Source organism: Sturnira hondurensis, unplaced genomic scaffold, assembly GCF_014824575.4.
Source record: "Sturnira hondurensis isolate 20B ecotype Veracruz unplaced genomic scaffold, ASM1482457v3 Scaffold0008916, whole genome shotgun sequence".
NCBI classification, from domain to species: domain Eukaryota; kingdom Metazoa; phylum Chordata; class Mammalia; order Chiroptera; family Phyllostomidae; genus Sturnira; species Sturnira hondurensis.
In genome coordinates, this window is record NW_028081547.1 from 2,725,271 (window position 1) to 2,737,712 (window position 12,442).

The window sequence follows — 12,442 nt, forward strand, 5'->3', positions numbered from 1 at the left end:
TTTGGGGGTCGGGGGCGCTCTGAGACAGACCCGGCTCTGTGTCCCTCAGGTCTGCCGGGGGAGGGCAGCTGGCAGAGTGTCTGCTGGGGAGCAAGCACTCACAGATCGCTCTTCCCTCCAGTCTGTTTGGGTAGGGTACCCCCCCACCCCCCACCCCCTGCATTCACCAGCTTGGTCAGCTGACATCCAGCTGTGTTCAGACTGCACCTGGCCCTGCTGCCTCTTCACACACCCTGAGGGAAGGCATCAGAGGTGAATTCTCCCTTTATGCCAGAAACCAGGAAAGGGCTTGGTGGCTTCCAAGGATTCGCTGTGCACCCCAAATAAGACTCCTGCTTCTGCAGTAGAGGTTCTCTGTCTCTGCCTGTCCCTCTCCCCTCCTCCATCCATGGTCCCCGATCCCAAACACTCACATCTGGTTTTCTCTGCCCTTGCTTGCTGTCCAGAGCTGGCCCACAGATACATGGTGTACAAACATTCAAACATTTAGTGAACTAGTTGCCAAAATTGAAAAATTGGAATATTTCACATAAGAACCTGGATTTCCAAGTCCCCCAACTCGTGTCCCCCCACCCACACACGCTGAGAGTAAGAGCACACTCAGGCAGTGTATTCTTGGCAGTCACTGGCTGGAGCTGAGGATGTGATCCTTGCAGCAGGGCTGGAGCCCCCTGCCCCTCACTGATATCACTGTCACCACCACAGGACCTCAAGGGACCACTGCAAAGTCCAGTGCTTCTCAACCCTGCACATGGGACTAATCTGGGGGCTTTAAGAACCCGAGGACACACCCAGGCCAACATTGCAAGCATCTCTGGGGTGTGACTGGGGCTCCCATAGGTGATTCTGGTGAGCAGCGAGGTTGAGAAGGAGCAGAGTACCTGTCCCGGGCTGAAGGGCTCCCATGCAGGTCCCTTGCCACTGCTCCCTAGCCCTGCGAGCCATGTCTTCTGTCTGTGGCCCTCAGCGAGCCCCACCACGTGACAGCCCAGGCCCACTCTGGGCTTGCTCAGGAGACAGACCCTCTGCTACACTGCCTGGAGACTGGCCAGGAGGCCCTGGACACTTCGCTTTGTTGACTGTGTCATGCCCAAACCCCAGCCTTGGCCAGAGGGCCGAGTGTAAGCGGGGCCAGCAAGGCTCAGGCTGCCAGCTCCGAGGAAGAGTCACTGCTATATATGGTCACCCAGGAGTCCCATCGCTGAGCTAACTCGTGACCTAATGCTGACAATCTTGCCCAGTCTGAAGCCCAACTTGGGGAAGGCTGCCACCCTGGAAAGTGTCCACTTGGAGCACAGGGGCTGTGAAGAGGCAAAGCAACAATGTGGAAGCAGGGCGTGGACAGGCCGACCCAGGCCCAGGAGAGCAGACGGGCACCCCAAGTCCCTCCCTTCCTGGTCGGCCCCATGGATCTGTGAAAGTCCAGCTCCACGCTGACGCTCTGTGTGAACGAGGAAAGCCACGAGCCCCTCTTGTGTTTAAAGTCCTTTTAATACAGCACGAAAAGACTATATGTCTATAGGCAAGCCGTATACAGATTCTCCAGGAATAAGGCACACAACGGAATGCCATCCCTAGGGCGACACTCTGGAGAGGTCAGGAGCCTTTCCGTGCACCCTCCAAGCTGGGCCCACGGGCTGTTTGTCTCTTTAGCTGGACACACACATATTAACAGATACACACATGGACAGGTCACCCCACAGGAGTGGAGGAGGTCAAACAGGGAGGTTGGCAGCAGACAGCAACCAGCCTGCTGCCACCAGCCCCCGCGGAACACCTCCCCCCCACACATACTTCAGTTAGTTGTCGCGCTGGGCTACAATGTAGTGATGTTGGGTTAAACAGTCATTCAGGATAGACTCAAGTCCATAGATGCTGGAGGGCAGGTGAGGACTCTGGTTGACAAATCCAAGTTCAAAGAGCCTGGGGCCCGGAGACATGGCTCAGATGGCAAGTGCAGAGGGGTGCGAGGACCTCCGATTCCTCTTTCCCTCCTTGGGCCCTGCTGAGGGGCCCCCTTCACCAGGCCAAGGAGGCCATCCTTGGAGCTGGCTGGCCACAGAGGGGCTAGTCACAGTCCCCGTCTTCCCATGGCCCACCTCCTTGCCTCCTGCAAACTAATAACCATAATAAGATAAGAAGGTGCGAGAGAGTGGATTACAATGCTGTGTTTGTTACGATCCTCAGCTGAAGAGGCTCAGAGGGGTTACCGCTCCCTTTTCACTATGTTTCCAATAATAGCTTCCTGTAGAAAGGCAACACTTTCCAAATACACATGTGTATAAATACAGGACAGAAACATATTAATAAGTCTAAGTACTTGAAGAATATGCTGGCTACTTAATATTGATATTCTCATCCAAGGAAAAAACAACACAGAATAATATGGCTTAAAGAATTGTGAAGGGTTTTTTTTCCCTCATCAGAATTATGTACCAACTTCATATAATATTCTATGTAGACAATATTTCCTTCTTAACGTAGTTCAGTTGCATACTTTTTACAGGCCAAAGTATAGTAAAAAAAAAATCAAACCAAAAAAATCCCAAAAGAGAAAAGTTCTCACCATAAATATTTTCTTGCAGCTCAAGAAGATTTGCAAAATACTTCCAGAAATTTTCATTTGATATTCTATTGTCCTCCCGAAAGCTCTGAAGTTTTGAAAATGCCTCTGTTTGCTTTTTTTAATCTCAAAAATCAAACAATTTTCTTTTTCTTTTTCTTTTTTTTTTTAAAAAAAAGGCCTTCATATATATACAGACAAAAATCACTGTGAAGATTTTTCGGGAGAAGGTAACAAATTCAGTGTCATGAGAGTAATTGACAACCATGCAGAAATTTTAACATCCATGATTTTTTTTCAAAATACACAAATAGTATTTTTCTTTAAAAAAGGAATTCTGTGTCAAGTATAACTCAAAATAAATACAAACTCACAAGTAGAACTACTGAATACTTCATACAGGGTAAACACTGCCATCTCCCAGCCAGACCACTGGTCTGCTAACTGCAGGCGATTGTCCCTTTCAACACGACTACCACCACACACTTTCTTGTCCCCTCCCAGGCCCTCTGAGCACTTGGTTCTCACAGCATCCAGCCTGGACATCAGTGGCTTTGGCTGACCACAGAGCACTCCCAGTCCAGGCAGAACAGCACAGGAGTGGGGTGTACATAGGGGCTGCCTCGGGCAGAAGGCCCAGCCCCCATGGCGGCCAGCTCCGCACAGATGGCAGGGGCGATGGCTGCCAGCTGGATATGCCCACTGAAAACGTCACTGTGGGGCGACAGCCCATATTCTGTTGGCCCATGCAGAGCCTGGCCTCCAGCAGCCTGAGTCTGGGTTCTCTGTAGGGTCCGGGCCTCCCCCACCATTGCAGCACCACTGGCAGGCCCAGGCACGCTGGGGCCAATGCCCCAAAGCAGGGCCAGGTCTCTGGAAGGGTTGGGGCCTCATCTTGCAGGTATGCTGCCCACCACTGAGCACAGTATCTTGAGCCGCTCCCCAGGATGACGGACAGTAACAGCTTCTCCTCAGGAACAGAGTGTCTTCAGTCAGGGCGACTCCTGCTCACCTCGACACCGTGGAGAAGGCAGGGAACAACTGGCCTAGGACTCCTCAGTGGCAACCCCAGTGCGTGGAGAGGGCGCTCACAGTCGGTAGCCAGGCGTCGCTGCTGCGGGCAGGGGAGTCAGCTCTGGGACTCAGGCTGGGGCCGATACCGTCTTCTCAAGTGCTCAGAGTGCACGAGCCCCTGAAACCTACACTGCAGTGCCCTGGCTTCCAGAACACGCGCTCCATCTTTTGGACTCACTCCCCGGACCCCTGGTTAACACTTTACTGTAACTCCTCGTTTGTACAAACATTTTCATTTGAAAACAAAAGGCAACTAGACACCGGGTAGGCGTCCTTGAGCCGTGGTAAACACTGAATTTCAGGCCCATTTCATGGTCTGATTTCTTTTTTCCACAGAGGCATAATGGCGGGGCAAAATCAAGTGACTCAGTCCTGACAACCAGTTTTCTCCCTGTCCCTGGGAGAAAGGAAGAATGGTGTGAAAAGAAAACTAAGGCTTCTCACTGGGAAGAGGAAGAGGAGAATGTGATCCCTCCCACCTGCCAGGGCAGTGTCTCCCTGACCAAGGTGACGAGCCAACAGGCCTCCCCCCTCCCTCAGGAGGCAGGAAATCCCAGTCCCCGGTTCACAGATGAGAGGTTCCGCAGCTTGTCTGGGGTTGCCCTGTGTGAGGCGGGGGGGCTTCCTTCTCCTTCACTTTCGTAGGGGTGGGAGGTGACAGGCAGAGCCGGCAATGCAGGGGGACATGGGAAGACTGGCTCCCTCAGCTTGACTTCCTAAGTGACCCACTGATGGGTGACGGCGTGGAGTACAGGACCTGGTGAAACGCTCCAGATTAAGCCCTGTGCTCCAGGAGAGGGTGCCCGGCCAGGCTGAATTCCAGATGAGACCTGAAACAGGCCTCTGCTCTCCAGTGTCACTCTCTCGCTTAACTAGTGGGGAAAGCAAGGCCCGGTGATGACAAGTCCTCCCCAAGTTCCACAGCCCGTCGGCGGCAGGGCCAGCATTTGAACCCAGGACTCTGGTCCAACAGGCCCGCATCCTTCCTGCCAGAGCAGCTCCCAGGATGGGCCCAAAAACTCAACCGGGGATGGAGCGTGGGTGGGAGATGAAGGAGAAGGGAAGGGAATGGGCCTGACCAGATCCAAACCAGTGGGAAAAATGTGTGGGGGGGGGGTGAGTTGGGGGAGGAGAGGCGGGATGTGCCCAGGTCACACCTGGGGACACCGTCCGACATTTACTGCCTCCCCATCCCTGACCTCTGGGTCTACAAGGAGAGGGGACAGGGACGTCAGAGGCGATCAGGTTTAGGGCTCAAAGAGGGACGGGCAGAGATGCTCAGACAGGTGTCAGCTCCCCACGACTGCCAACTTCAACAGGACAGAAAAACAGGGCTTTCTGAGGGTGGCTTGGCACACCAGGCAAGTTCGGGTCCGGGAGAAGGCGGCCTGGCTGGTCTTGGGGAAATAATCCCCCACGGGCTTTGGGATTCACAGTCAATTTAGCGCACTTGTGGCCAATAGAAGGCTGCTCAGCCCAAAGGGGGTCTTAGAGGAGGAGAGTCTGCAGGGGACCCCAAGGGCTTTGTGGGATCAGCGCCTCAACCTCTGCTCACCGCGTCCTCTCCCCACAGACGCCAGGCCCACCGAGGGAGTCTGGGACCCAGCCTTCGGCAGGGCAGCTACGTCAGTAACACTGTTTGTCGACACACATGAAGACAAGACCCTAGGACCCCCCGCCCTGCCAGACCCGCATGCCTTGTGAGGACACCCCCACGCACATGGGGGCATGCAGCAACATGGATGAACGTGGGGAGGCGGCATCTTCTCTGGACGGCAGGAGGGCGCGGGCGCGGGGGCGGGCCGGTCATTGCACGCGGCGGCAGTAGTAGCCCAGCACCTTGCACTTCTCGCACAGGTGCTGGGGGTGCTCCTTGCTCTGGTCGGACACGTCCAGGCCGTCGGGCTTCTCCAGGGGTCTCTGCAGAGAGCAAGGAGGAAGAGGGCTCAAGGTGGGGAGAGGAGGGGGCAGCAAGAAAGCCAGAACCATGGAGTGAAGCAGGGAGAGGGACAGACACAAGGAGAGAGAGAGAGGATGGAGAGGGGAGGAGGGACGCAGACAGACACACAGGGAGGGCCCAGAGAGTGTGTACTGCGTCACAGAGGCTGTTCCCCAAGGCACCAGGGCCCTTCCTGCCTCTCACGGTCCCTGCAGGCACAGGCTGAGGCCTTGGGGTGGGGCCGGGGCTGTGGGAGGGGGTCCTATACCCACAGCCTGGGTCTGGATGCCACTTAGCCATCCCCAGCTCTCTGTGAGCAGCCACCACCAACAGTTCCCGAAAGCCCAGGGTAGAGACAGACAGGTGCCCAGACTCAGCCAGATGAGGAAACCAAGGCCCAGAGCAAAGAAGACCCAAGACCACACCTCCTGACTCGCAGGACGCAGCACTCCTTCCCTGGCTACAGTCACTCCCATGCCTGTTTGGGTGGCCTGAGGACTCAAGGAGAGTCTACCTCAGACACCAGCACAGCTCTTCAGGCCTGCGGGAAGCGAGCCGTCAGTTCTGAGGGGTTAGCAGCTGGTACTCCGAATGCTCCACTTGTCAGGGTGAGGCACACCGCCTGCCACGTTTGGTGAGTGGCTATGTGAGCAGAACCTCACTGTTGCCTAACAGGAAACTGAGGCTGAGAGTAGGGAGGTGACCTGCCAGACCTATGCTGCTGATCTCTCACTGTGTGACCTCAGGGAGCCTCAGTTTCCACATCTGTAAAGCAGGTCATCCACACACCATGTCTGCAGAGCCCTGGGAGGATCTGGAAGTCTAGGAAACTGTAAACTGTTAGGCATGTTTCTGTTATAAAGGAAACTTCCCTGCTCCCTCTTTTTTTTCCTCCCCAGCTCTCAAAAGCCAGCAAAGCCTTGTCTCATTAGAAAATGTAGGGATGCTATTAGGCACATGTCCTGAGGTGGTTAGCACAGCCCCAACCCAGAAGCCCTGCCTGTAGAAGGGTCCCCTGCAGGGACTCGGGGGACTCAGAGGAAGCTGGTCTGGGCCAGCAGGGAGCCACGTGCTGAGGAAAGGGAGCAGGAGCTACAAGCTGGTGGTGGGCAAGGAGTCTCAGTGCCAGTGACCGTGACCCAGGATGGTCCTGGAAGGACACTAACAGGAAGCACTCTACCCCTGACTAAACTGCGTGCTGCTCCAAAGTTGAACAGTAGCTTTCCTGCCCAATGATGCAGTGCCTGGCCCAAGGCAACACGCAGAGGCAGCACTCTGGGAATGCAGAGGCAGAGGGCTCTGGGACAGGAGGGCAGCAGGGCTGTGTGTGGCAAGGCTGTGACCCATCCCTGTGCTTCCAGGCCTAAAACCACACAGGGGCAGACTGGAAAAAGGACAGGAGCCACAGCCTTGCCCCAAGGGGCTTGCAGAGGACTGGCTTTCCTGGCTAGAGGAGAGATAACAAAGCTTGGTTCCCAGTCAGACCTGGGCTGGAACACCGGCTCTGTGACCACGAGTTGTGTGACCTTGGGCATGTCACCTGACCTCCGAGCCTCCATTTCCCTGTCTGTAAGAGGGGATATTGATAACATTTTCCTCATGAGATTGCTGTTGCAACTCAGTGAAGATCGGGAATAGAATGAGACAGCACATAAATGGTGCTCATGTTGATGGTGATGGTGATGGTGGTCAATGGAGGAGCCAGCAGCTGGTATAGAATCAATAAAAGCTGAAGCCAGGATTCCCTGCTGGAAGGCCTAGGAAGGTCACACCCCCTGCTCTCCCAGACATCTCAGCGGACACCTGCAACATCCAAGGCCATGACCCCAAGGCTGGGGAGCTCCCTGTGGGCCTGCCAAGCTCCCTGGCTCCGCTCACTGCCTGAGCCGTAGGAAGGGCTTCCCGGCCTTGAACTGACATCCGGGTGTCTGTGCCCCCATCCTCCTGATCCCAGCCACACGGGGGTCACACAGAAGCCTCTCCTCCACTGACTAAGCCCAGCCTACTTTCCATTCTCCTCGCACCTCTTCACGCTGGCCAGGGCCCCTTCCCTGAGCCAGTCTCCCAGGTGGGGCCAGAGTGCCAGGGTAAGCAGGCCCGACACCCCGTTGCTCCCCATCGTTCATACTTGGTAAACTGCTGCCACACAAATCATGGCACCGAACCTCGCACGTTCCTGAGAGGGACATAGTACTATCTGCCTTACAGAGGAGGAAACTGAGACTCTTCAGACATTAAAGGTCTTACCCAAGGGGCTGTAGCTGCCCTTATCTGCTGAAGTCTGGTGGGCAAGAACTTTCTCCTCTAGAACTTCAACTTGCCCCTCTGTAACCTGAGTGGAAGGCTAATAACGTGTGCTGTACATGTGACAGAGAAAGAACTAAATGAGATGACTGTCTTAAAATATTTTATAACCATAAAAAGCTCTGCAAGACTTATCGTTGCTGTGTGGCCTTTAGCAAGTCACTTAACCTCTCTATGCCTTGATTTTCTCCTCTGTAAAACTAGGCTAATAACTACTCGACAGAGTTGTTGTGAAGAGTATATAAGCTAATATAGGCAAAATGGTTAAGGCAGTGCCTTTCACATAAAACGCAAAGTATTGGCTAGTATTAATATCATATCATATCATTATTACTATTAGTGTTCTGTGGGGCTGGGGGCAGGCCGGGGGCAGGGGAACCAGCTGAGTCCCCTGTGGAACCGCCTCTCCAACACCCTCTCCACCCCTTTTGGCTGTGGCCCTATCAGCGCCTCTCCTCCCCGCCCTCCCACGGGCCCTGCCTCAGCTCTGCCTGCTCCTGGATGAAGCAGCTGGGGAAGCTGTCAAGATGACTCCCCTCCTCGGAGGGAAAACAAGCAGCAGCTGGGATTGATCACCCCAGGGCCATCCCCACCCCTGCAGTGAGGCAAAGCCCTGTAGTGTTTTCTTCTGTGGGGGGGGGGCAGGGCCGGCGGGGGGTGGGGCACTCAGCTGGAGCCTGACAGAAAACAGATGTGGCAGGGAAGGAAGGAGAAGGGAAGAGGAGGGTTCTCAGGAGATGGCTGCCCCAGAGGTCAGAGCCCAGGGGGCAGAAGAAATAAAGCAACCTCTCCTCTCAGCTCTTCAAAAGCCCCTGACACCATCCTCTCACCCCTCTGCCCAGTTTGCTGCCTCCCTGAGGGAGAAGACCCCTGTGAAAGGAGACTGGGGGTCGGCGCTGGGTGATGGGAGCTCTGGGTCCTAGGGACCCTTTAAGCTGGCTGGCTGAATGACCTTGTTCAAGTTCTGTGTCCTGTCTGGGCCTCAGTCTCCCTGCTACACACAGCAAGTGCTCAACAAACAAGGGCTGAATGACTTGCGGGGGGGGGGGGGGGCGGNCGGCAGTGTCACATGGTCTTAGAAGACCCTCCCAGACGGTGCCTGGGAGAATCTGATCCTGAGCATGCCGATGGGGGAGGGGTGGTGGTACAAGTCGGGAATGGCCTGGCATTGAGGAAGGGGTGCTAAGGCAGTGCAGGGCCAGGGGCCCAGGCCTGTCTGTTTAGGTCAAAGAGGGTATGAAAGTCACAAGGACTAAGCCTCCCAGACCCCCAGCACAGACCCAGGCACCTGTCCATCTGAGCCCGTGCAGGAACTGGGCCATTCTGGAACCCTCTCATCCCCACCCAGGCCACTCCTCTGCCCCCTTCAGCCCCAAACTTGGTTCCTGTCCATGATTCCCAGCTTCTCTACTAACCTTGGGTGAGTCGGCTTACACTCCTTACACTCCTTGCCTCAAGTTTCCTCCTCTGTAAAATGGGGAAGTAATAGAGCTGACCTCATGGGGTGGCTGAGAGGATGCAGATATAAAGTACTCAGAGGAGTGCCTAGCCACCACTCACTGCTGTCATAATTTTCGTTGCTGTATTCTCTTGTCACTGAAATCTACCTGCGACCCCTCCCCTTCTCTTCTGCACCGGGAACATAGGACTTCGGCTCGGCACACAGGTCTCATTTGTGGGAGGCCAAGCTGGGACACCACTGGGCCCGTGCACCTCAGGGCCAGGATCCTGCCAGTGTCTCCAAACAGCAGCAAGTTCCACTCGGAGGCACCCCTCCACCTGGGGGCCTGGGGAGGCTGCACGGCTCCTCAGCACCGTGCTCTGCCTTCCTGTGAAATGGGGATGAACGGAACACCTGGGGAGGGCACGGCGCACCCAAAGGGTGGGCAGGGCTTGGCGAACGGTGCCTGGAGGGTGGCCACGCTTCTGATTTGAGCCAGGACTTCTCTGAATGCCAGTTGCTAACCCGTCTGATTCTGTTTGGGTGGAGGGGAAGCTCCTGGAACACCTAGCAGCCCCCCAACCTTATGTTCCTTCAGTGTCTGCACAGACCTGGAGAGAACCCTCAAGGAAGGCTCCAGGGAGGAGAAGAATGAACTCTTTGAACAGCACCAGCCACACCCAAGGGCTGGGGAGAGCAGAGTTCAATGCAAAGGGTGAGTGTGCTGACCATCAGACATGGAGGGCTGATATTTTTGGACTGAGGTCCCAGACCTTTTCAGGAATCACTAGGAAAACTCCAGGAACTGGGACACGGTCTCCTTTAGATGGCCCACCAGCCTCACCCCCAGTACACTGTGGTCTCGAAACACTTGTGCGTGTCATGTGCCCTGTGTCCACCCACCCGTGGGGTCATCAGGCCTGTCTCGGCACTCCAGGGCCTTGGCCTCTCCCCCATTGCCATTAGGATGCGGGCCTGACCCTGCTCCGCTGGGGCGCCATGGCCACTTTCATGTTTCTCTGCCTGTGTGTGACAGTGTGGGTGAGGGGAACCACGCAAGTGTTTGTGGGTAGGGAGCGGGAAGTCTGTGTGAGAGGAGACGGAGGCCAGCACGAGGGTCATGAAACCACAGAACCTTTCAGCTACGAGAACCCTCTCCTCACTCTTCTAGTCAGATAGAGACCAAAGTCTGCTGCGGCCTCCAACCAGCCTGGCGCGGCCCCGCACTCCAAGCTCTGCCTCGCCGCCCTGTCCCCTACTTCACACATGTGGTTCCCTTACCGGCAGCGGCCCAGTCTGCCACTCCCACCCGGCCCCCTTAGTCCCTGACCCTCCACTCCCCATCAGAGCGCAGCCTGACGTCACTGTCTCAGCAGAGCATTCATTCCCCAAGTGCTCCCAGTCTGCCTCCCCGCCTGTGGCTTCCCCTTCCCTGGGCCTCCCCGACCCCTGAGGCTGCCTCTTTTCCTGTGACTCAGCTTACACAGGGGACACTCGCCCACCCCTGCTCCTCGGTGCCCCGACTACCTCATTAACAGTGACCTCCTCTCCTATCAGCCCCTGGACTGGGTCCTCTTCAAAAATTCCTCTCTGTCCAGCTCACTGGCTCCCTGACCACCTCCCCAGCCCCACCTCTCCATCAGGGCCCTTCTGGCTCCCCTTTCTGCAGACTGACACCCCAGGACCGTGCATTATCACGTTTGTCCGAGTGTGCCCAACTCTTCGACCTTCCTCCCTCTGAAACACTCTCCCCTCGCAAACCACGGCCGGGTAGCACCACTCACCGTCTCCTGCCCACTTGGCCCAGTGAGCTGGACAGAGTCACAGGACTGGGCTGGCTGATGGCTCTGGCTACAGTTAGGAGGGTTGTTTGGCGGTCCAGCAGGTTTCTCTGGGAGGCCCACTCCTCAAACCCACCACACTCCTCCTCACCCTCATTCTCAGCTGAAAGCCTCGTGTCCCATTTCACTGAGAAAACAGAAGCCTGAGAAGGGAAGTTTCTTATCGCTGTACTACCAAACCATCAACCTTCCTTATTATCCCCACCCCCTCCATCCCTCCTGTGCCAAGATAAGGCACACTCTTGCCCCTGCATCATCAGCCTTTTGCTTTCCTGTGGATCCATCTCAGTTGCCTGAAATATGTTCCAGGCTCTCCATCTCTGGAACAGCCACCCCAATGTCACCTCCCCAACTCCAGCCACTGTCCCCTGTGTCTGCTTCTCCCCATGATCAAACCCCCTCGAGAGAGTGGACCAAGGAGTTACTCCGTCTGCAGGCCAGCCCAGGCAGCCTCCCCGCTGATGGCCCAGTGCCCTCAACCCTGCCAGCAGGTCGGCTGTCAGCCGTCATCCCCACTCTGCGCCTGACCTGCAGGGTGTCAGCTTTAGTTGGTCTCAAACCCCAGCTGCCATTCAAGTCCCCATGTAAAAGGGATGCCCCATGAAGCTTGAGGACCGCTTCCCCATAGCCAAATCTCAAGGGCAGCTTTCCATGGTCATTGCACCTGACATCTTAGCACGGATCACCACTTGTCCCCTCGAACAGTGTTCCTCCTGACCCCCGGACTCCACATTCTCTGTCTCTCCCCCTGCTGGGTCCTTCTCCTGCACCCAAGCCCGGAACACTGTGGGGCCGCAGCCTGTGGCCTGGGGAATCCCTTCTCCACTCTGCACATTTTCTGGGAAACCTCACCCAGTCCTTAACACCTGTAGGCCAGTGATCCCCAGTTATGCGGGGGCCACCCTGGCTTCTCAGCTGAGCTCCAGAACGACATGGCCAAAGGCCTTCTTGACATTTTGGCTTGGATTTTTAGTAGCATCTCAAATGTGACATGTGCATCAGAGAATTCTCGTTTTTATCTCGGACACCTATGTCCCACCCCGCCCCACCCAAGCCCAGGCCGCTCTCCTCAGGAATGACCACCTCGACCCACTGAGGTGCTCAAGCCCAGAGTGTGGCTGTTCTGGGTCCCAGCCCCTCCCGCACCTCCCGCACCCAGTCCGCCCACACTGTGTTGGACCCAGATCCAGAACCACCTCCCTGACTTGGACCTCGCCCAGCTCACACAGGACGCGGCCATGGCTTTCCCACCGGCTTCCCCACTTTCAGTCCTTTGGCGC

The 12,442-nt window shown here is 56.1% G+C and overlaps 1 protein-coding gene across 1 annotated transcript in view; it reads right to left on the minus strand.

Annotated features, from left to right (window-relative positions):
• Positions 1 to 1,472: 1,472 nt before the first annotated feature.
• Positions 1,473 to 12,442, minus strand: part of ZCCHC24 (zinc finger CCHC-type containing 24) — a 57,941-nt gene continuing 46,971 nt past the window's right edge. Inside the window, exon 4 of the mRNA XM_037056385.1 lies at positions 1,473 to 5,557. Coding sequence (XP_036912280.1) covers positions 5,444 to 5,557 — 114 coding nt within the window. The 3' untranslated portion in view covers positions 1,473 to 5,443. The remainder of the gene's footprint in view (positions 5,558 to 12,442) is intronic.